The sequence below is a fragment of the Heptranchias perlo genome, chromosome X (genome assembly GCF_035084215.1).
Source record: "Heptranchias perlo isolate sHepPer1 chromosome X, sHepPer1.hap1, whole genome shotgun sequence".
Taxonomy (NCBI): Eukaryota; Metazoa; Chordata; class Chondrichthyes; order Hexanchiformes; family Hexanchidae; genus Heptranchias; species Heptranchias perlo.
Window position 1 is genome coordinate 13,761,659 of NC_090370.1, and position 24,913 is coordinate 13,786,571.

General features: G+C 50.9%; 1 protein-coding gene across 9 annotated transcripts in view; it reads left to right on the forward strand.

Moving 5' to 3' along the window:
- The window catches only part of LOC137307292 (R3H domain-containing protein 2), a 172,806-nt gene extending 169,377 nt beyond the window's left edge, over positions 1-3,429 (forward strand). For all 9 annotated transcript variants that reach the window (XM_067976746.1, XM_067976751.1, XM_067976750.1 and 6 more), the window contains one exon: positions 2,729-3,429. In XM_067976746.1, coding sequence (XP_067832847.1) covers positions 2,729-3,069 — 341 coding nt within the window. In that variant the 3' untranslated portion in view covers positions 3,070-3,429. The remainder of the gene's footprint in view (positions 1-2,728) is intronic.
- The last annotated feature ends 21,484 nt before the right edge of the window (positions 3,430-24,913 follow it).

Sequence of the window (24,913 nt, forward strand, 5' to 3'; positions counted from 1 at the left end):
CGTTATTAGTGTATAAATAACCCAGAAATTTTTGGCAAGGAAGAGATACCCTGTGAGTTGCGAATCGCGACGATTTGTGTTGCTCTACCATTAGTCTCACAAAAACGGGAGTTCGCCATCAACCTCCTCATGAGTTTTAAGAAATTGCTACATTTGCGCTGCTGAAACAAATTAAACTTGCTGCAGAAAGTTAGGGCTGGTACTTAATGACATAAGGACACTTTTAATGACGTGATTTATGTTCCTTCAATGCCACCCAACCTCTTTGGCCCAGAAAGGGAACAATTGAAACTGTGGAGCATCATTCCTGCAGGTAGTAAATTGTTCTTAAGAGGTTTTTAACGTTTTACATTTTTAAATTTTATTCCTACTTTTCCTTTATGTCTCTTTTTTCTCTCTCTTAATCCAATCTTTCGTTCCCTCCTTATTTCTCTTTCTGTACCTGATTTGACTCTAATTCACCCTATTTCCTTTTCCTTTTCCTTCAATCCTCAAATCTCATTGATTAAGGAGATAGATTGTTGTTCCCATCGTTCACTAAGATCCCAGATGCCCCGTTGCCCTCACCGCCCCGTTATCAGCTCGCACTCCCAGCAACTTGCGGTGCAAACATTTTTCGAGCCGAAGGGTGAGGAAAAAAATCTAACAAACAAGGCACGCCGCGAGATGCCCCACTCCAGCAAATTCTGGGCTAATATCTTTGGCAGATTTGTCCTGTCAGCTGTTATGATTCCTCTGCAGGGATTTCCCCCATTCTGAATCAGCAATACTTTGGTATGCTCTTCTGGTGTGTGAAGAACACTTAATGAAGGAGATAGATTACCTCCCTTATAGGGTCTTTCCTTAATATTCCTCATCCAAATACCACAATCCCACCCATCTATTCCTGCCTCATTGTTTTGATTTGATACATTATGAGCTGTCAAATCAAAACAATAGTGCAGGAATAACTAAGTTAAATCACTCCATTCCTTTGTTGTACTACTTTGGTACACTGCATTTCTATGTGGGGGTTGGATGAATGAGGAAGAATGTTAGCTGACCATTGGTATGGTCATCCTCATCTTTGAGATTTGGCTCAGCCTCCAATACAAAGCTCCTTTCCTCTGTCTGATCTGGAGTGCTTGGAGCTTATCAAACTTTGTGTGCATGTGAATGTCTGTCATGTCTTTGCATCTACTTCTGCTGCTATTTTAGTCAAAGGAATTGAAGTGCCTATCCGGAATGAGGATTTGTGCAGATTTGCCCATTAAAGTTACGTGGCTGTAGAAATCTGAAAGGGACAGTCAATGCCCTGTGACTTTCCACTGTTTGGATAACATATACATTTGTTTGTATAGAGTGCACTGTATCTAAAGAAATGATCATAGTATAGGTCGGTAACCTAACATTAACATCCATCCTAATGTAAGCTGTTCTCAATTGTGACCAAATCATTTTGCCTGGTTTGGCACTGGCTGGCACATTTTGCCTTGTGAATTGCACAGTGTGCTGCTGTTAGCAGTTCTATTTTATTGAGGGAGACTAAAAATGTGCAGTGTCAGCAAGTTGTTTTTCATCGAGTTACCATGAACCGATGTACCTGAAGATGCACGTTTTTTTTAATCTGAGCCCTTTCAGCCATAATCCCTTATGAGAATCGACCTTCTAACCCATCTAGTGTGTTAGTATTTGTCTGCCAGACATTAAGTATTGAAAGAAATGTCAACATTAATATATAAATAAAAGATCCTGGAATTTAGACTGGAAGTTAGCAGCAATATGCGCATGCACGTGAAAGCCTTCTACGTTCATTCCAGCAGTGCACTGGAGCAACATCAGTCTGCCAGGGTCCTTGCAGGTATGTGTTTTTAAAAAAAAATTATACTTTTTTATTTTAGTTCTGTGTGCTTTTTTGTATCTTTTTGTACAAATGTTTATGCTGTAGGTTATGTTGTATGGTAGGTATTGGGCAGGAGGGACTGTTGAGCTACAGTGACTTCAGGCTGTCCCTCTAAAGCTTGATGTGCACACAGAAATGGGGATCGAATTCCAACTGTTGACTTGTCATGCAGAAGGGATACCAAGAGACAATGCGCAATGGGGTTATCATCGTGCCCCTCCAGAGGGGGTTAGCTGGCAGACCACAGCAGAGAGCTTAGCAAACAGATTGCATTAGAGTTGTCCATTTTGAAATGATGTTACTGGCACGTAATGGAAGTGGTTGTTCAGAGCTCAGTGTGCAACTTAGCTGGATTAAAGGAATAGTCACTTGTTCAAACTGGTGGGTACAGTATTTCTCCCTTGCACAAAAGAGTTGTGTAACTTTCATCCAAAAGGAAATGCTCTTTTCAGCAATCTTGGCTGAGCTTCATTTTTTGAATAACTACTTGGGGTTCCCGCCATTTCGTGGCACTTGCATTACAGAAGAATAATGTTGTGTGCATACGTTCAGCTCATGTCAAATAACAATTTGGGCTCTGAAGTTCTCACCAAATCAATAGGACTGCATCTGTGAACGATTTTACATAGAACGCAATTATGGCAGCCTCGTCCATGATCTTGCTTACTGTGAATAGGATGAATTGTTTTAAAATTGAGCCCGCTACATTACAACAAAGCTGAGCTGGGCTCTAGGTGATCCGTGGGTGATCTCTAGGTGATTCAGTTTAACACACTGGTGAGTGGTGACTGACTGAAATTTATGTCCGTTGGAGCCACTTAGCATGTTTGTCTTTCTTTGTTTCAGTTGTCGGGCGAATCTTAGAGGTAACGGATCTTCCTGAAGGAATCACTCGCACTGAAGCAGACAAACTTTTCAGTCAACTTTCAATGTCTGGTGCCAAAATCCAGTGGCTCAAAGACTCTCAGCAACGCAGCAGTGGCTCTGGGGACTGTAACAGAGCGACGGAGAACTCAAAGAATGCTGGTGACCTAGCTGCACTTTATACTATTGTTGCCGTGTTCCCCTCGACCATGGCAGCTCAAAATGCAACTATCAGACTGAATAATTCAACAAACAGGTTTAAACTGCGAACAGCTAAGAGGAGCTATGATCTTCGCATTCTAGAAAGAGCCAGTTCCCAGTAGCCAATGGATATTTGAAAAGCCCTTTTTCTTCTCTCCTTTGAATGACTGTATTGGCTTTGTTTTAAGTCAGCGTTGTTCCTGTAGTGCATTGTTTTGTCCAAATATCACTTTAGACATAATTAAGGAAAGTTAGTGATCAGTTGGAAAAAAAAAGTTTGTTTTTTCCCTATCCCCAAACTCCCATTTTACACACCCACACAACCCATGTGTATTTTTTCTGTTATAATTGTGCAAACGTATTAGAAGAAGCTTATTTAAGTGACACAAACAGTTGACTGTGTATGGTCACGACAAATTTTATTTAACCTGTTTTTTTGATTTTAAATATAAAAGTTTGTCTGCCAGTCCAGACTCTCAATATCTTCTTTGTTTTAAGTTGTCTTTTATTTGCAAGGTGACGCTGCTTAGACCTTCAGGAGAGTGATCTAACATGTTGGAATCTGTCTGAAAGGAATAGATCCAGCAGGCAACATCTTGCATTTATAGAACGCCTTCAACATAAAAACACCCCACGGCATTTCATGGTGGACATTGACGGGCAGATGGACACGGAGTCATGGAGGGAGAGAAGTGACCAAAAGCTTGGTTGAAAATATGGGTTTTGAGAAGGTTGTTAAAGGTGGCTGGGGCGGAAGGGTTTAGGCAAGGAGTTCCAGAGAGTCGAGCCAAGGCAGCTGAAGGTTCTGCCACCAATGGTGGGACAAAGGGAGGGTCAGAGGACCGACATGTGTGAGAGGGTATGTAAGGCTGGAGGAGGTTGCAGAGATAGGGTGGAGCGAGGCTGTGAAGAGGTTTAGAGATAAGGAGGTTAAATTAAGGTGTTGGAGAACAGGGAGCCAATGTAGGTCAGCAAGGACAAAGATGATGGGCCAGTGGGATTCAGTAGGGGATAAAATATGGGTAGTTAGGTTTTGGACAATTTGGAAGGAAGACAGACAAGAGGGGTATTAGAATGGAGTTTAAAGGTGACAAAAGTGTTGATCAGGATTTCAGCAGTGGGGTGGCTGAGGTTGGGGTGTGGGCAGACAATGTTGTGGCGATGGAGGTAAGCAGTCCTGGTGGTAGATAGCTTATGGGGTTTGAAGCTCAACTCTGGGTTGAACAGGATGGCAAAATTTTGCAAGGCTTGTTTCAGTCTGAGCGAGTGGCTGGGGAGGTGAATGGAGTCAGCAGCAAGGGAGTGGAGTTTATGTCGGATAGAAACAATGGCTTTGGTCTTCCTGGTGTTCAGGTAAAGGAAGTTGTGGCTTATCCATGATGGGCAGCCTAATGGCACGGAGATGGTCGTGAGGTTGAAAGAAGTGGTGGAGAGGTAGGGCTGGGTGTCATCAGAGTACATATAGAAGCTAATCCCTGTCTTTGCAGATGATGTGACTGGAGATGCACTGGTTATGTTCAGATGGGTAGGAGCGGGAACATGCAAAGGCTGACCCATGGAGCTGGACAAAGGAGAAGATGCAATGAAGGAGGATGGTTGACCGTATCATATGCTGTGCAGAAGTCAAGGAGGATGAGGAAGGATAATGCACCATGATCACAGAGGATGGTATTCATGACCTTGGCCAAGACCATCTCAGTGCAGCAAGAACGGTGGAAGTGAGATTGGAGGGATTCGAAAAGGGAGTTTCACTTGCAGCATAATGGCTAACACTGGTATCCTATTGGAGTGATATATCATTTGTGCCGGAAATGGACCATTAATATACTGTATGGGATATATACTCCATTTATGGAACTGTACTGCACTTAAATGAAACATTGGTCTTCCATCACCAGCACAGCTTTTCTTGTCAAATATCAGCTCCTATGCTATGCTGACTATACAACTTATGCCTGAAGTTGACATGGAGGGTGCATTCATACACACACTTTAGCATTGCATTGCCTGTTGAAATGTGAAAGTTGGTGTGTAAACAAAGAGCCACCTCAGCGATCGGATTCCCATCATTGTATGCAGTGTAAATGTACCCATACAAGAGATTTGAGCAGGCCTACCAACTCCTGCATTCACCTGGAGTCTCCTCCCATCTGAAGATCACAATCTTGCACCAATGGGGGGCCCTATTTGCCACAGTGCTGAGTGGCATAGAAAAGGCCCTGCTATACATGTTGATCAGCACTGTGGGAAAAAATTTCTGCACATGTGCGGCCCCAGCGTTTTTAAAAAAATGCTAGGTAGAATTTCCGCATATATTGTCTGATTTTTAACAAAATACTGAGGAAAATGTTTAATTACATATTTGCAGTGTACAGGCCTCCAATAAAGTAATTTGTGATGTAATATTGCCTGTTCACATCAAGCAATTAAGAGTTTTCAGAACAGCTTCAATAACTGGAGTCGCTCATCGATGCCTAGGAGTTCTGAACCATGGAGAAGAACTGCTTAGACAGGCCTCACCACAAGCTTAACTTGGATTGGGATTTTGCTGTCATGGAAGAAAGGTGAGAAAGATTAAAGTGCCCTTTGTCCCTTAGTTCAATCCTGAAAGACTGTGACCAGTTTAAAGCTGACATCCACGGATACAAATATGAATCAACAATTGGGACGGATGCCCCTTATATTGAGCTCATCCAAAACTCTGCTGCCCGTATCCTAACTCGCACCAAGTCCCGTTCACCCATCACCTCTGTGCTCGCTGACCTACGTTGGCTCCCGGTCTGACAACGCCTCGAATTTAAAATTCTCTCCTTGTTTTCAAATCACTCCATGGCCCTCGTCTCTCCCTATCTCTGTAATCTCCTCCAGCCCTACAACCCTCCGCGATCTCTGCACTCTTCCAATTCCGGCCTCTTGCACATCCCCGATTTTAATCGCTCCACCATTGGCGGCCGTGCCTTCAGCTGCCTAGGCCCTAAGCTCTGGAATTCCCTCCCTAAACCTCTCTACCTCTCTACTCCTTTAAGATGCTCCTTAAAACCTACCTCTTTGACCAAGCTTTTGGTCACCTGTCCTAATATCTCCTTATGTGGCTCGGTGTCAATTTTTGTTTAACAGTCGCTCCTGTGAAGCGCCTTGGGACGTTTTACTACGTTAAAGGCGCTATATAAATGTAAGTTGTTATATTGTCCAATCAATACCTTTGATGTCCCCTGTTGAACTGTGAAAGGCCACAATACTGCACTTGGGGACACTCATCGCCACATGATCTCATTAACTGCAGTAGGCGGAAGAATAACATCATAGGCTACAAACCAGTTGGCAGGTTTATTGAATGTTAAACAGGTAAATGAACTAAAGACAAACCGTAATTACAGACTTCACTATTCGAGGAATCAAAAATAACAACAGTGCTTCTGTACCAACTCAACATGAAAATGACCCTTGAAATGTACTTATGTGGTTGTATCCTACCATGGAGACCCTTATCTCTGCTGGCTTGATGCAATACATTTCCAAAACCCTTTGGACATTTCAAACCTGTATTTTTCCTAACTACATTTAGGTGGTCAGCAAGTTTCAAAAGAGTTCTGATGATCTATGAAGCCAATGCAAGGTTTTCTTTCTTGCTGTTCTGCTACCTTAGTGTAAAGGGTGTCCTATGAGCCTTGGTTAGCTGCCCCACCTGTTAAGTTGATACAGGGGCAGGGGGGCTTTAAAAAAAAGTGTTGTGGGCAGTGTAAACCCTAAATGGGGCTGCTCGGCCCTCTAGGATGTTGCTGAACGTAGCTGCAGCCTCAAACGTTCAACACCAAGTGGCCAGAGTCCCAGATGGACCAATATGCAGGTCTGCAGCTATAGCTCCCAGCAATCCCAATGCTGCGACTTCACTCACCCCTTGTCACACAGCTTCTATTTCCTCACCTCATCCAACAAGGGACAAAACATGTGCAGGAATGGATTTGAGTGAATGTGGTTTGGATTGAGCCATTTCCACTCATTCCTCAGTTCATGCTACAATGGCAAACAAAGGGAATATGGTTGGCAAACTTTAAAATGCAATTCATGAGTATCAGTGGAGAAACTCTGAGCATCTTCACTTTACGGTACAGCATGGGACACTGCTTTCCCCTGGAACTCTAAATTTGAGCAGGTTGGAGAGGTTGTACTGGGATGGTCACCAGCCTCGCCCAAGCATGACTGACTGCTTGTCTGGCCTCTACCCTTTAACCTTCCGGGAATACAGCTACTGCCAGTATAGCTGTTCGAGCCATGGGGACACTCAAGCCCCTTCGTCACATTGAAACTGCCGCCAGGAAGGAGTATAACCTTTATCAAGGACTTAAGAAGATTGGCTTTTTTGCTAACTTTTTACGAATGCTCGTTAATTCATTTTTCGAGGGTAGGACAGAGCAGTGCTGAACAGTGAGAAGTTCATTACTGGTTCTCTACTTGTATTTCACAACTCACGTCTATATTTTTGCTAACATTAGCCAAGTCAGGAGTTTTGACCTGCACACTATAACAACCAGTGACATGGCAGTAGACCCTGACACCACTAGATGGTGCAATGTGCACAAGGGTCTGTTGAAAGTCACCCAGGTACATCTGCTGCAGCTTAAATGTTTAAAAACCAATGTTATACCTTCCCCCTCAGCAGACAAAAAATGATGGATACCTGAAATTATCCACAATGCTGCTGGTGTCACAATGTTTTTCCTCCTTTTTTACCTTCTTTATAATCATCAAAGAGAAGTCAGAATCAGTACTTCCAAAGAAGAACACTTTGTTGACAAGAACCTTTGCTAGCCCAGAGACTCCAAACTCGCACAATGACTGGTGCTGTATACGTATACAGATAATTCCTCAGCCTATACACCAGATGGTAGTGTTCTAGGAATATAGACAACACATTAAAAGTCCATAAAGTCATAGGGAAAGATAATAGGGGGTTAGGGTATATAGCGAGGGACAGTTCAATATAAAACTAGCGATACAATATTTACCTATACAAGGCCTAGTACAGCCATATCTAGAATAGTCCGCCCAGTTTTGGTTCTCTCAAAGAGCAAGGGATGTTGAGGCTTCAGAGAAGGTCCAGAAGAGGGCAACCAAAATGAAACTTAGTCTTAGACCTCAGGGAACTGGGGCTTTTTTCACTGAAGACGTGTAGACTTTGAGGAGATATAATTGAGGTTTTTAAAATGGTGACAGGAATAGTTTCTGTTTGGACAGATAGGTTACTTGAGTAGATAAGGAGAAGACTACAGGACATAAATATAAAGAATGAAAAGATAGTTAGGTTAACTGCCAGAAAGTATTTGTTTTCACAGGGAGTCATGTTAGTGTGGTGGGCTGACTATAGGTTGGCCTTCCTGGTCTGTATGGCTCAGCTAATTACTGGACAAAGTCACTTAGACATCTGGGGAGCCCACTTTGTGTCTTTAACTGTAGTGTGTTTTTACACATCAGAAAGTATTTATATATATATATATGTAAGAATGTGTACTTCAAAACACTGGAAAATGTACCAAATAAAGTGTCAAAAATCAAAAATTTCAAGGGTGGCGGAGGGGGTAACAGGCCGCGTCCCACCTAGAAAGAGAATCTTGACCATTCTTTACAGATATAACCAGTTCTAAACTTGCCGTCAAGCCAGCCTGTTCTTGAAAAGACATCTGGATATTCTTTGCTAAATTGATCAAAGATGAGTAGCCTCCTGGGCCTTGAAGCTGGCTGTAGTGTGGCCCCAATATATCTTCGTACTAGTCCTTGACTACTTCCATTTGTTGCACTGCTTTGCTGCCAAATAAATGTGCGTTGTTGGTGTTTGGGATGACTGCATCTTCTGTATGGTGTTTTGTACCATTCTTTGGGTTCACCAATTTCACTCAGTAGCACCCTGGAGGCTTTGGGCAGTCTTACTGTACATTACTTGGATCCGGTGTGTCTCTTAAAGGTGATATGTGCACAGATCTCTCAACTGCTTGGTTTTGATAATGTCATAGCTTCCACTGCAGTCAAATTGATGTGTAAGGTAATTGGCAAAAGATCTGGAAGCGAGATGAGAACTTTTTTTACGCAGCGAGTTCTCTGTTATGAATGTGTTCTGATCTGGAATGCACTGCCTGAAAGGGCGGTGGAAGCAGATTCAATAGTAACTTTCAAAAGGAAATTGGATAAATACTTGAAGGGAAAAAAATTGCAGCACTATGGGGAAAGAGCAGGGGAGCGGGACTAATTGGATAGCTCTTTGAAAGAGCCGGCACAGGTACAATGGGCCGAATGACCACCTTCTGTGCTGTATCAATCTATGATTCTAAGTGGTCTGCAGTTAATATGCACAGTGGCATAAATCTGGTTGAGATTCTGGCTGCCACTAACAGCATTCACCTGTACTACGTCTGGCTTAATCTCTAGTTCTTGCTCTCTGTTCGTGTCTGCGATAATATGACCCTTTCTTTGGTTTCAGGCCTAACAATGCGAGGCAAAATGATTACATCTTTCACAATTCCTGCTGACTTTATGGAACTGCTCACTGCACATGTGCAGACATTTTACTGACTCTAAGTCTCCTCTGCCTGAAGTTTCAGTACCTGATTCCACACATGACCCAATCTCTGATCAAAGATTCAGGCAATTCGTTGAAGTTGGAGGTAGCTGCTAACATTTTCAGTTCAGCGATATTCTTCCACCACAAAACGAAAGCGAAATACTGCAGATGCTAGAAGTCTGAAATAAAAACAGAAAACGTTGGAAGCACTCAGCAGATCAGGCAACATCTGTGGAGAGAGAAACAGAGTTAATGTTTCAGGTCGAAGACCTTTCCTCAGAACTGGGAGATGTTAAAGATGAGCAGCTTTTAAGGAAGTACAGAGTCTGATTCGATGGAGCTCCCTCCCTCTAAAAACCTTCTCAAAACCCATCTCTTCAACCAAACTTTTGATCAACCCTCTAACTTGGCTCAACATCTGTTTGCCTTATGCCTCTGTGAAGTCCATTAAGATGTTCTTAGTGTTAAGGACATTACATAAGTACAGGTTGCTGTTGATTTCTAACTGTCCTCTGACCTCCACCACCAAGAAGGACAAGAGCAACAACATCATGGGAACACCATCACCTCCAGGTTCCCCTTCAAGTCACACAGCAGCCTGACTTGGACATATATCGGCCGTTCCTTCATCGTCACTGGGTCCCCACCTAACAGCACCATGGGAGCATCTTCACTACATGGACTGCGGCAAGTCAAGAAGACCACTCACTACCACCTTCTCGAGGGCATTCGGGATGGACAGTAAATGGCCTTTCCAACAACCATATCCCCAGAACAAATATTTTTAAAAAGCTTGTGATGTACACTGTGTGGTACACGGATAATGTGCGTTGTATGTGGACAATCTGACAAGTGGTGTATGGTTTGGGTGCTTTTTGGATGCCCTAGGCTTCCTATGTAAGTTTTACTGCTTTAGCCGGTGTTATTATGGAGACTTGAGCAATCTGGCCGAGGCCACATTCTGAGAACTTTGCACTTCCAACTTAAACAAGACTTGCACTCAAATAAAATTCAACATTCAAAAGCAGAAATGGAGGCTCAACAATGATGAGTGCTATGCATTAGGAAATAGAAGCTGTGCTTTTTAAAACTAAGAAACCACAGACAACAAAAAGTGGTACCTGTTATATAGAAATGAGCTGTGGGTGTGTAGGGCAATGTAATCACGGCATTATGCATTTGTCAGTGGAAAGGAACTTGATGGTTTCTGAGCTGCTGGGAAATGTCATGGCAACAAAGGTGGACATACAATGTATGTTGGAAGAATAGACATGGATGCTGAAGTCTTGTTTGATTTGACTTCATGGTCCAGAGAGAAGCTTTGCTCAGGAGCAATCAAGCTTGATACAGAGCTTGAGTTAGGTGATTGAACAGTAATTAATTTTATCGGTGTACATGCTGGGCAGTACTAACAAGAGGCAGTGCAGGATCTAGTTCTGGGAAATGAAATGGGGCAAGTTGGTTATATAAGTTTAGGGGAACATCTAGGAAACAGTGACCAGAACATTATTAGATTTAATATAAAAATTGAAAAGGACAGGGAACAGATAAAGGTACTTGTCTTGAAACATGCCAATTTGAACAAGATAGCAAGACAAATTGGAAAGAAAAAATAGCACATAATGTTAATTGTATGATTTATATCAATGAGTATTAATTGTATTCAGTTGGTGGGTATCAACTGGGGACTCATTTGTATCCTATTATATGAGAGTTTATCTAGGGTGTGGGGTGTGTGTATAAGGGGAATCTCTGTGAATAGAGGCTTGGAAGCAACTGAAGACCAGGCTCTAGTATTCCATCCTTCACCACCTGGCTATCCAATTTTAACACATAAGACAATGGACAGACAATGAGAAAAGTTGAAACAGGAGGGAGCTAAAATTCCTCTGGGATTTCACTGCTCTCCCGTCATAACACTGACAGGAGACTGGTGGACCCCAGTTGTGATAGGTCTCTGCTGATTCCAGGAGTTCCTGACTTGCCTTGTAAGAGGGGGAGGCCGCCCATCCCCTTGGGGGTGCCGAAATTTTGGGTTGCATAGGGCAAGCAGGTGCCAGAGTTGCACTGTTGGTGGTGCTTGCGCCTACTTGCTCCGAGCAAATGAGGTGCCCACCCAGTGACCCTGCGAACTCCGACAGGGTCTGCGCTGGAGGCCACCAGCCGGCACAATCTCGATGTATCGGCCAGGATCACAATCCGGGAGAATTTCGGCCCCAAGATGTTTACAAACTAGAGGTATTCCCACAAGAATTAGAGGTGATGCATCGAAAAATAGAGGTCCTTGGAGGAGAAGTGCAAAATAAACAGACCTAAAAAAGGTGCATGACAGATCTCGGGCTAATAAGGTGAAAGAGATCAAATGGGGTATAGAAGATAAAGAGGGGAAGTAAAGGAAGGAGATTAGAAAGACTAAGAGAGGGTATGAAGACAGACTGGCAGATAACAAAGGGAAATAGTAAAGGATCTTATAAACATATAAAATAATAGTTAAAGAAAGGATCGGGTTGATTATAGATTCATAGAAAGGTTACAGCATGGAAGGAGGCCATTCGACCCATCGAGTCCGTGCCGGCTCTATGCAAGAGCAGTCCAGCCAGTCCCACTCCCCCGCCCTATCCCCGTAGCCCTGCAAATTTTTTCCTTTCAAGTACTTATCCAGTTCCCTTTTGAAAGCCGTGATTGAATCTGCCTCCACCACCCCCTCGGGCAGTGCATTCCAGATTCTAACCACTCGCTGTGTAAAAAAGTTTTTCCTCATGTCACCTTTGGTTCTTTTGCCAATCACCTTAAATCTATGTCCTCTGGTTCTTGACCCTTCTGCCAATGGGAACAGTTTCTCTCTATCTATTCTGCCTAGACCCTTCATGATTTTGAATACCTCTATCAAATCTCCTCTCAACCGTCTCTGTTCCAAGGAGAACAATCCCAGCCTCTCCAGTCTATCCACGTAACTAAAGTCCCTCATCCCTGGAACCATTCTAGTAAATCTCTTCTACACCCTCTCTAAGGCCTTCACATCTTACCTAAAGTGCAGTGCACAGAACTGGATGCAATACTCCAGTTGTGGCCGAACCAGTGTTTTATAAAGGTTCATCATAACTTCCATACTATTTATAAAGCCCAGGATCCCGTATGCTTTTTTAACCACTTTCTCAACCTGCCCTGCCACCTTCAACGATTTATGCACATATACCCCCAGATCTCTTTGTTCCTGTACCCCTTTTAGAGTTGTGCCCACAAGTTTATATTGCCTCTCCTCGTTCTTCCTACCAAAATATATCACTTTGTATTTTTCTGTGTTAAATCTCATCTGCCAAGTGATTGCCCATTCCACCAGCCTGTCTATATCCTCTTGAAGTCTATCACTATCCTCCTCACTGTTCACTACCCTTCCAAGTTTTATGTCATCTGCAAATTTTGAAATTGTGCCCTGTACATCCAAGTCCAAGTCATTAATATATATCAAGAAAAGCAGTGGTCCCAGCACCGACCCCTGGGGAACACCACTGTACACCCCCCTCCGGTCTGCAAAACAACCATTCACCACTACTCTCTGTTTCCTGTCACTTAGCCAATTCTGTATCCACGTTGCTACTGCCCCCTTTTATTCCATGGGCCGCAATCTTGATGATAAGCCGACCATGCGGCACTTTATTAAACACCTTTTGAAAGTCCATATACATCACATCAACTGCATTGCCCTCATCAAAAAACTCTATCAGGAGAGATGAAGATGGAAATGATCTTATGGAGGATGAAGGAATGGTGGAGATATGAAATGAGGACTTTGTAATGGTAATGGGTAAGCTTCTGGAGAACATAATATAGGATAAAATCACTACACACCTAGAAAGATAAGGGTTAATTAAGGACAGTTGGCATGGATTTGTAAAAGGCAAACTTAATTAATTTTTTGAGGCAATCACGGAGTGTTGTGATAAAAGACATGTAGTGGGTGTTGTGTATATGGATTTTCAAAAGGCATTTGATAAGGTGCCGTATAGAAGACTTGTTGATAAAATGAAGGCATGTGGTATTAACAGGGCTGCGGCAGCATGGATTGGAACCTGGTTAAAGGACAGAAAACAGAGAGCATTGGTTAATGAATATTTTACTGGACTGGAGGGATGTAAACAGTTGTGTCCACCAGGGGTCAGCGTTGGGACCATTGCTACTCTCATTTTATATATATATATATATATATATACGACCTGGACTTGGGTATAGGGGGCACAATGTCAGCATTTGCAGATGACATAAAAACCGGGAGTGTGGTTAGCTGTGAAGTGATTTCAGGAGGACATAGATTTGTAGATTGGTCTGATAGATGTCAGATTAAAATTAATGTGGAGAAATGTGAGATGATATAATTTGGAAGGAAGAATAAGGAGAGGAAATATACACTAAATGGTAAAACTTTAAAAGGAGCAGAGGAGCAGAGAGACTTAGTGATTCAGATACACAAATCTTTAAAAGTAGGGGAACAAGTTGATAAAGCTGTTAAAAAAAAAGGCATCTGGGATCCTAGGTTTTATAAATAGGGGCATAGGGTACAGAAACAGAGAGGTAATGCTAAACTTAGACAAATTATTGGTCAGGACACAGTTAGAATATTGGGCCCAGTTTTGGTGCCTTACTTTAGGAAGGATGTCAAGGTCATGGAGAGGGAGCAGAAGAGATTCACTGAGATGATACCAGAGATGAGAGATTTTAGATATGAGGAGAGACCAGAGAAACTGGAGCAGAGAAGGTTGAGAGGAGATCTGATAGAGGGGTTCAAAATGATAAAATATTCTGATGAGGTAAATCAGGAAAACTATATCTACTGGTCAGTGAGTCGGTAACTAGAGGGCAGAAATGTAACATCATCACCAAAAGAACAAAGGGAGGGGTTAGGAGAATTTATTTACATAGAGGGTTGTCAGTACATGGAATACCTGACCAGTGGAGGCAGCAGAATCTATAGTAGCTTTTAAAAGGGAAATGGATAAATATTTGAAAAAGAAAAAATTAAAAGGATATGAGGAATGGGCTAAGGGAATAGTTCTTTCAGAGAGAGGGCAGAGGAACAATAGGCTGAATGGCCTCCGTCTGTATGGTAAAATTCTAGGATTCTAGATGCAGATTGTTTTATAGTTGTGACAGAACTACAGTGTTCATGGAACAAGTTGTTGGTTTGTGCGGTGAATGCTGATTCACTGTGTACCTTCAAGAGAGAGCTGGATTTGTTGGGGCGGAGATCACATCATACAAGAGGTAGATATCAAATAATATAAGTCATGGTCAATGTGGTCTCCACGACTAGTTTTGATCATCTAGAGGGATCAGAGAGGAATTTTCCCCCTAATTGGCCTTGGGTTTTTTGATCTGATTTTTTGCCTCTCCCCAAAGACTACATGGGACCTGGGGGGGGGGGGGGGGGTAATGAGGCTCTTGACATGATGCATAAGGCATCAGAACTGTATGGGACAGGCTAGATGGACCAGCTGGTCTTCTGTCCGATGTTTTTGTATGTTTGTATGTTTCAGAACTAAGACAGTGTTTTTCCTCTCTGCTTTTCTCTGCTTTCTCTCCTCTCCTCTCTGTGTGTCTGTATCTGTTTGTGTGTGTGTATGCCTGTGTGTGTCTGTACCTGTGTTTGTGTGTATCTGTGTCTGTGTGTATCTGTATCTGTGTTTGCACGTGTCACTCTGTGTCTGTATCTGTGTGCCTGTGTGTGTCTGTATCTTTGTTTGTGTGTATGTGTGTCTGTATCTGTGTTTGTGTGTATGTGTGTCTGTATCTGTGTTTGTGTGTATGTGTGTCTGTATCTGTGTTTGTGTGTGTCAGTGTCTGTATGTGTGTCACTGTGTTTGTCTGTATCTGTGTGTCTCTGTGTGTATGTCTCTGTATCTGTGTTTGCGTGTGTCACTGTCTGTATCTGTGTCTGTGTTTGCGTGTGTCACTATGTGTCTGTATCTGTGTTTGCATGTGTGTGTCTGTCTCTGTCTGTCTGTGTATGTGTGTCTTTGTGTGTATTAATTATCGTGATTTCCGGCTATAATCTCGTCAGTAGAATCAGATGACCGTCACAAACCTGACATCATCTGAACCCATTGATCAAACTACTGCCTTTAAATGACTCCTACTTACATCTTACTGCCCATCGAAATTTCCCACCCCAGCAGTTTCCAGACACTAAAATCCAGCCCCTTGTATCGACCTCTGCCTTCCCAGTGTGTTTTGGAGGAGCGATTCCCGAGGGAAGGGCCCATTCATTAATGCCTGGCTGGTGGTAGCACAGAGGCTCCAATTACCCCCAGTCAGCCCTGACTCTGAATGTCAGCCTCCCCAAGCCCACTCCAGCACCAAGTGTGCGCTGGACGAGTCACAGCTCACATCGCTGCAACCGGCCACAGGACAGTGGGCTCTCGTAGTCAAAGGGGGCAAACAGATCCCGGACAACGACAGCTCAACCAAAATAACTCTCCGCATCTCATCAAACACCCCACAGGAGAGGAGAACTCACAAGGTTGGTTATATTTTTGTTTTAAAAAAAAGCTTAGCTGATTTACAAACTCCACTGACTTTAAATCCGAAGGGTTTTCAAACTTGTGGAAAGTTTTAAACTTTTGTGTAACGGTCTTTTACAATAAGGATTCAAGTTCTATTCTAATGGGATTTTGTAAATTTGAAGGATCTGCCAATTGAATGAAAGTTCTCTCCCCACTCAGTCAGGAGGTATTTACAGGTCTGATATGGACGGACTTTTCCCGTCAGTGTAATTCTAACTGCTGCGGGGGATCGGAATGATCCACATTTAGCTTCGCTGAGATCGTCTTACCTTCGGGCTGAGAATAGCCGAGGGGCAGATTCCCAGGCGGCCCACACTCATTACTGGACCGGACCGAATTCAGGCGATCATTCTCCCGGCAATGATTCAAATAGACTAATGTGGATTATTGCAAAAAGGGCCTTTGAGTTGGGTGACTGTCGGTGAATTTAATATTGAGATTCCAATTATTTCATTTCAGCGGGCTTCATGAGAAAGTAGCAAACTTTTATTATAACGCAGTGATTTAAATTGTATTGAAACTTATTATATTAAAACAATGTCACTTTCATCAGTTTTATTAAAGGTTTCGCAGATGCTTTTTTTGTGTGAAGACGGTGCCCCTTTAAGTACTTCGTTTCAATAATTAAAATGAAGATGTTTTATCAAATTCACTTTACTGACACCCGCCTGAGTTTTCATCACCAGTCGCTGCAATGTTCACTTAATGCTGTGGACACGGACCCTCTCACACTCCGGGATTGGAAAGATTCTTCCTTCCAGCTGATCAGCAAAATCAGTGCTGGACTCCGATTAAATCAGAGAGCGAACGAAACCTGTCCATGTCCCATTGCCCTGGCCTGCAGCTTTCTGCTTCCCTTCAGAGCGTCAGATAATCGATCGATTCCGAATCAGACTGGGAACTGGAGAGTGAGGCCACTCCCCCTCCACCCACTCCTCCCTCCTCACCCTTCACCCTCTCCCCCTCCTCCCCACCTCCCCATCACCTTCACCCTCTCCCCCTCCTCACCCTCCTCCCCATCACCTTCACCCTCTCCCCCTCCTCCCCACCTCCCCATCACCTTCACCCTCTCCCCCTCCTCCCCATCACCTTCACCCTCTCCCCCTCCTCACCCTCCTCCCCATCACCTTCACCCTCTCTCCCTCCTTACCAACCTCCCCATCACCTTCACCCTCTCCCCCTCCTCACCCTCCTCCCCATCACCTTCACCCTCTCCCCCTCCTCACCCTCCTCCCCATCACCTTCACCCTCTCTCCCTCCTTACCAACCTCCCCATCACCTTCACCCTCTCCCCCTCCTCACCCTCCTCCCCATCACCTTCACCCTCTCCCCCTCCTCCCCACCTCCCCATCACCTTCACCCTCTCCCCCTCCTCACCCTCCTCCCCATCACCTTCACCATCTCCCCCTCCTCCCCACCTCCCCATCACCTTCACCCTCTCCCCCTCCTCCCCATCACCTTCACCCTCTCCCCCTCCTCACCCTCCTCCCCATCACCTTCACCCTCTCTCCCTCCTTACCAACCTCCCCATCACCTTCACCCTCTCCCCCTCCTCCCCACCTCCCCATCACCTTCACCCTCTCCCCCTCCTCACCCTCCTCCCCATCACCTTCACCCTCTCCCCCTCCTGACCCTCCTCCCCATCACCTTCACCCTCTCCCCTCCTGACCCTCCTCCCCACCTCCCCATCACCTTCACCCTCTCACCCTCCTCCCCATCACCTTCACCCTCTCCCCCTCCTCACCCTCCTCCCCATCAACTTCACCCTCTCCCCCTCCTGACCCTCCTCCCCACCTCCCCATCACCTTCACCCTCTCCCCCTCCTCCCCACCTCCCCATCACCTTCACCCTCTCTCCCTCCTTACCAACCACCCCATCACCTTCACCCTCTCCCCCTCCTCCCCACCTCCCCATCACCTTCACCCTCTCCCCCTCCTCCCCACCTCCCCATCACCTTCACCCTCTCCCCCTCCTCACCCTCCTCCCCATCACCTTCACCCTCTCCCCCTCCTCACCCTCCTCCCCATCAACTTCACCCTCTCCCCCTCCTGACCCTCCTCCCCACCTCCCCATCACCTTCACCCTCTCCCCCTCCTCCCCACCTCCCCATCACCTTCACCCTCTCCCCCTCCTCACCCTCCTCCCCATCACCTTCACCCTCTCCCCCTCCTCCCCACCTCCCCATCACCTTCACCCTCTCCCCCTCCTGACCCTCCTCCCCATCACCTTCACCCTCTCCCCCTCCTCCCCACCTCCCCATCACCTTCACCCTCTCCCCCTCCTCCCCATCACCTTCACCCTCTCCCCCTCCTCACCCTCCTCCCCATCAACTTCACCCTCTCCCCCTCCTGACCCTCCTCCCCACCTCCCCATCACCTTCACCCTCTCCCCCTCCTCACCCTCCTCCCCATCACCTTCACCCTCTCCCCCTCCTGACCCTCCTCACCCTCCTCCCCATCACCTTCACCCTCTCCCCCTCCTCACCCTCCTCCCCATCACCTTCACCCTCTCCCCCTCCTCCCCACCTCCCCATCACCTTCACCCTCTCCCCCTCCTCACCCTCCTCCCCATCACCTTCACCCTCTCCCCCTCCTCACCCTCCTCCCCATCACCTTCACCCTCTCCCCCTCCTCCCCACCTCCCCATCACCTTCACCCTCTCCCCCTCCTCACCCACCTCCCCATCACCTTCACCCTCTCCCCCTCCTCACCCTCCTCCCCATCACCTTCACCCTCTCCCCCTCCTCCCCACCTCCCCATCACCTTCACCCTCTCCCCCTCCTCCCCATCATCTTCACCCTCTCCCCCTCCTCACCCACCTCCCCATCACCTTCACCCTCTCCCCCTCCTCCCCACCTCCCCATCACCTTCACCCTCTCCCCCTCCTCACCCTCCTCCCCATCACCTTCACCCTCTCCCCCTCCTCCCCACCTCCCCATCACCTTCACCCTCTCCCCCTCCTCACCCTCCTCCCCATCAACTTCACCCTCTCCCCCTCCTCACCCACCTCCCCATCACCTTCACCCTCTCACCCTCCTCCCCATCACCTTCACCCTCTCCCCCTCCTCCCCACCTCCCCATCACCTTCACCCTCTCCCCCTCCTCACCCTCCTCCCCATCAACTTCACCCTCTCCCCCTCCTCACCCTCCTCCCCATCAACTTCACCCTCTCCCCCTCCTGACCCTCCTCCCCACCTCCCCATCACCTTCACCCTCTCCCCCTCCTCACCCTCCTCCCCATCACCTTCACCCTCTCCCCCTCCTCACCCTCCTCCCCATCAACTTCACCCTCTCCCCCTCCTCACACACCTCCCCATCACCTTCACCCTCTCCCCCTCCTCACCCTCCTCCCCATCAACTTCACCCTCTCCCCCTCCTCACCCACCTCCCCATCACCTTCACCCTCTCCCCCTCCTCACCCTCCTCCCCATCACCTTCACCCTCTCCCCCTCCTCACCCTCCTCCCCATCACCTTCACCCTCTCCCCCCTCCTCACCCACCTCCCCATCACCTTCACCCTCTCCCCCTCCTCCCCACCTCCCCATCACCTTCACCCTCTCCCCCTCCTCACCCTCCTCCCCATCAACTTCACCCTCTCCCCCCTCCTCCCCATCAACTTCACCCTCTCCCCCTCCTCCCCATCAACTTCACCCTCTCCCCCCTCCTCCCCATCACCTTCACCCTCTCCCCCTCCTCACCCTCCTCCCCATCACCTTCACCCTCTCCCCCTCCTCCCCACCTCCCCATCACCTTCACCCTCTCCCCCCTCCTCACCCTCATCCCCACCTCCCCATCACCTTCACCCTCTCCCCCTCCTCACCTCCTCACCCTCCTCCCCATCACCTTCACCCTCTCCCCCCTCCTTACCCTCCTCCCCACCTCCCCATCACCTTCACCCTCTCCCCCTCCTCCCCTTCACCCTCTCCCCCTCCTCACCCTCCTCCCCATCACTATCACCCTCTCACCCCTCCTTACCCTCCTCCCCACCTCCCCATCATCTTCACCCTCTCCCCCTCCTCACCTCCTCACCCTCCTCCCCATCACCTTCACCCTCTCCCCCTCCTCCCCTTCACCCTCTCCCCCCTCCTCACCCTCCACCCTCTCCCCCTCCTCACATCCTCACCCTCCTCCCCATCACCTTCACCCTCTCCTCCTCCTCCCTTTCACCCTCTCCCCCTCCTCACCATCCACCCTCTCCCCCTCCTCACCCTTCACCCTCTCACCCACCTCCCCTCCTCCCCATCACCTTCACCCTCTCCCCCCCTCCTCACGCTCCTCACCACCTCCCCATCCCCTTCACCCTCTCCCCCTCCTCACCCTCCTCCCCACCTCCCCATCACCTTCACCCTCTCCCTCTCCTCACCCTCCTCCCCACCTCCCCATCCCCTTCACCCTCTCCCCCTCCTCCCCTTCACCCTCTCCCCCTCCTCACCCTCCTCCCCACCTCCCCACCTCCCCATCACCTTCACCCACTCCCCCTCCTCCCCTTTATCCTCTCCACCCTCCTCACCCTCCTCCCCACCTCCCCACCTCCCAATCACCTTCACCCTCTCCCCCTCCTCCCCTTCACCTCTCCCCCTCCTTCCCTTCACCCTCTCCCCCCTCCTCACCTTCCTCCCCACCTCTCCCCCAACTCCCCTTCACCCTCTCCCCCTCCTCCCCTTCACCCTCTCCCCCCTCCTCACCCTCCTCCCTCTCCCCACTCCTCACCCTCCTCCCCACCTCGCCCCCTCCCCTTCACCCTCTCCCCCTCCTCCCCTTCACCCTCTCCCCCTCCTCCCCTTCACCCTCTCCCCCTCCTCCCCTTCACCCTCTCCCCCTCCTCCCCTTCACCCTCTCCCCCTCCTCCCCTTCACCCTCTCCCCCTCCTCCCCTTCACCGTCTCCCCTTCCTCCCCTTCACCCTCTCCCCCTCCTCCACTTGACCCTCTCCCCCTCCTCCCCTTCACCCTCTCCCCCTCCTCAACTTGACCCTCTCCCCCTCCTCCCCTTCACCCTCCTCCCCTTCACCCTCTCCCCCCTCCTCACCCTCTCCCCCACCTCCCCTTCACCCTCTCCCCCACCTCCCCTTCACCCTCTCCCCCCTCCTCCCCCTCCTCCCTACCTCTCCCCCTCCTCCCCTTCACCCTCTCCCCCTCCTCCCCTTCACCCTCTCCCCCTCCTCCCCTTCACTCTCCTCCCCTTCACCCTCTCCCCCTCCTCCCCTTCACTCTCCTCCCCTTCACCCTCTCCCCCCTCCTCACCCTCTCCCCCACCTCCCCTTCACCCTCTCCCCCACCTCCCCTTCACCCTCTCCCCCACCTCCCCTTCACCCTCTCCCCCACCTCCCCTTCACCCTCTCCCCCCTCCTCCCCCTCCTCCCTACCTCTCCACCTCCTCCCCTTCACCCTCTCCCCCTCCTCCCCTTCACCCTCTCCACCTCCTCCCCTTCACCCTCTCCCCCTCCTCCCCTTCACCCTCTCCTCCCTCCCCTTCACCCTCTCCCCTTCACCCCCACCCGATCACCCTCTTCACCCCCTCCCTATCACCCTCTTCACCCCCCTCCCCTTCACCCCCTCCCCCTCCCCCTTCACCCCCTCCCTATCACCCTCTTCACCCCCTCCCTATCACCCTCTACCCCCTCCTCCCATTCACCACCTCCCCTTCACCCCCTCTCCCCCTCCTCACCTTCGCCCTCTTCACCTCCTCACCTTCGCCCTCTTCACCTCCTCCCCTTCGCCCTCTCCCCCTCCTCCCCTTCGCCCTCTCCCCCTCCTCCCCTTCGCCCTCTCCCCCTCCTCCCCTTCGCCCTCTCCCCCTCCTCCCCTTCGCCCTCTCCCCCTCCTCCCCTTCGCCCACTCCCCCTCCCCCCTTCACCTCCTCCCCTTCACCCTCTCCCCTCCACCCTCTCCCCCTCCCCTTTCACCCCCTCCCCTTCACCCACTCCCCCTTCCCCTTCATCCCCTCCCCTCCACCCTCTCCCCCCTCCTCCCCTTCCCCCTCTCCCCTCCACCCTCTCCCCCCTCCTCCCCTTCCACCTCTCCCCTCCACCCTCTCCCCCCTCCTCCCCTTCCCCCTCTCCCCCTCCTCCCCTCCCCCCCCCTTCCTCCCCTTCCCCCTCTCCCCCTCCTCCCCTCCCCCCCCCTTCCTCCCCTTCCCCCCTTCCCCCTCTCCCCCTTCCCCCTCTCCCCCTTCACCCTCACCCAGCTCCTCATCACCCCATCACCACATCACCTTCACCCACTCCCCCTCCTCCCCTTCACCCTCTCCCCCTCCTCCACTTCACCCTCTCCCCTTCCCCTTCACCCCCTCTCCCCCTCCTCACCTTCGCCCTCTCCCCCTCCTCCACTTCACCCTCTCCCCTTCCCCTTCACCCCCTCTCCCCCTCCTCCCCTTCACCCTCTCCCCCTCCTCCACTTCACCCTCTCCCCTTCCCCTTCACCCTCTCCCCCTCCTCCACTTCACCCTCTCCCCTTCCCCTTCACCCCCTCTCCCCCTCCTCCCCTTCGCCTCTCTCCCCCTCCTCCCCTTCGCCCTCTCCCCCTCCTCCCCTTCGCTCTCTCCCCCTCCTCCCCTTCGCCCTCTCCCCCTCCTCCCCTTCGCCCTCTCCCCCTCCTCCCTTCGCCCTCTCCCCCTCCTCCCCTTCGCCCTCTCCCCCTCCTCCCCTTCGCCCTCTCCCCCTACGCTTCATCCCCCCCCCCGCATCATCCTCTCCCCTTCCCCTTCACCCCTTCCCCTTCACCCACTCCCCCTCCCCTTCACCCTCGCCCCCTCCCCTTCACCCTCGCCCCCTCCCCTTCACCCTCGCCCCCTCCCCTTCACCCTCGCCCCTCCCCTTCACCCTCGCCCCCTCCCCTTCACCCTCTCCCCCGACTCCCCTTCCCCCTCTCCCACTCCCCTTCCTCTTCACTCACTCCCCCTCCCCTTCACCCCTTCCCCTTCACCCTCTCCCGCTCCTCCCCTTCACCCTCTCCCGCTCCTCCCCTTCACCTCCTCCCCTCCACCCGCTCCCCCCTCTCCCCTTCCCCCTCTCCCCTTCCCCCTCTCCCCTTCCCCCTCTCCCCTTCCCCCTCTCCCCTTCACCCTCTCCCCTTCCCCCTCTCCCCTTCACCCACTCCCCTTCCCATTCACCCTCTCCCCCCACCTCCCCTTCACCTCCTCCCCTCCACCCTCTCCCGCTCCTCCCCTTCCCCCTCTCCCCTCCACCCACTTCCCCTCCTCCCCTTCCCCCTCTCCCCTCCACCCACTCCCCCCTCCTCCCACTCCCCCCTCCTCCCACTCCCCCCTCCTCCCCTTCCCCCTCTCCCCTCCACCCTCTTCCCCCTCCCCTTTCACTCCATCACCTTCACCCACTCCCCCTCCCCGACATCCCCTCCCCTTCACCCTCTCCCCACTCCTCCCCTTCACCCTCTCCCCACTCCTCCCCTTCACCTCCTCCCCTCCACCCTCTCCCCCCTCCTCCCCTTCCCCCTCTCCCCCCTCCTCCCCTTCCTCCTCCCCTTCCCCCTCTCCCCCCTCCTCCCCTTCCCCTTCCCCCTCTCCCCCCTCCTCCCCTTCCCCTTCCCCCTCTCCCCCCTCCTCCCCTTCCCCCTCTTCCCCCTCTCCCCCCTCCTCCCCTTCCCACTCTCCCCTCCACCCTCTCCCCCTCCCCTTTCACCCCTCCCCCCACTCCCCTTCCCCTTCACCCCTTCCCCTTCACCCCTTCCCCTTCACCCTCTCCCCCTCCTCCCCTTCACCTCCTCCCCTTCACCCTCTCCCCCTCCTCCCCTTCACCTCCTCCCCTTCACCTCCTCCCCTTCACCTCCTCCCCACCACCCGCTCCCCCCTCCACCCGCTCCCCACTCCTCCCCTCCACCCGCTCCCCCTCCTCCCCTCCACCCGCTCCCCCCTCCTCCCTCCACCCGCTCCCCCCTCCTCCCCTCCACCCGCTCCCCCTCCTCCCCTCCACCCGCTCCCCCCTCCTCCCCTCCACCCGCTCCCCCCTCCTCCCCTCCACCCGCTCCCCCCTCCTCCCCTCCACCCGCTCCCCCCTCCTCCCCTCCACCCGCTCCCCCCTCCTCCCCTCCACCCGCTCCCCCTCCTCCCCTTCCCCCTCTCCCCCTCCTCCCCTCCACCCGCTCCCCCTCCTCCCTTCCCCCTCTCCCCTTCACCCACTTCCCCTTCCCCTTCACCCCTTCCCCTTCCCCTTCACCCCTTCCCCTTCCCCCTCACCCCTTCCCCTTCACCCTCTCCCCTTCCCCTTCACCCTCTCCCCTTCCCCTTCACCCTCTCCCCCCACCTCCCCTTCACCTCCTCCCCTCCACCCTCTCCCGCTCCTCCCCTTCCCCCTCTCCCCTCCACCCACTCCCCCCTCCTCCCCTTCCCCCTCCTCCCCTTCCCCCTCCTCCCCTTCCCCCTCCTCCCCTTCCCCCTCCTCCCCTTCCCCCTCCTCCCCTTCCCCCTCCTCCCCTTCCCCCTCCTCCCCCTCCTCCCCTTCACCTCCTCCCCTCCACCCTCTCCCCCCTCCTCCCCTTCCCCCTCCCCCTCCCCCTCCTCCCTCCCCCCTCCTCCCCTTCCCCCTCTCCCCTCCTCCCCTCCACCCTCTCTCCCCTCCTCCCCTTCCCCCTCTCCCCTCCACCCTCTCCCCCTCCCCTTTCACCCCCTCCCCTTCACCCACTCCCCCTCCCCTTCATCCCCTTCACCTCCTCCCCTTCACCTCCTCCCCTTCACCTCCTCCCCTTCACCTCCTCCCCTTCACCTCCTCCCCTTCACCTCCTCCCCTTCACCTCCTCCCCTCCACCTCCTCCCCTCCACTCTCTCCCCCTTCCTCCCCTTCCCCCTCTCCCCTCCACCCACTCCCCTCCACCCTCTCCCCCTTCTCCTTCATCCCCTCCCCTCCA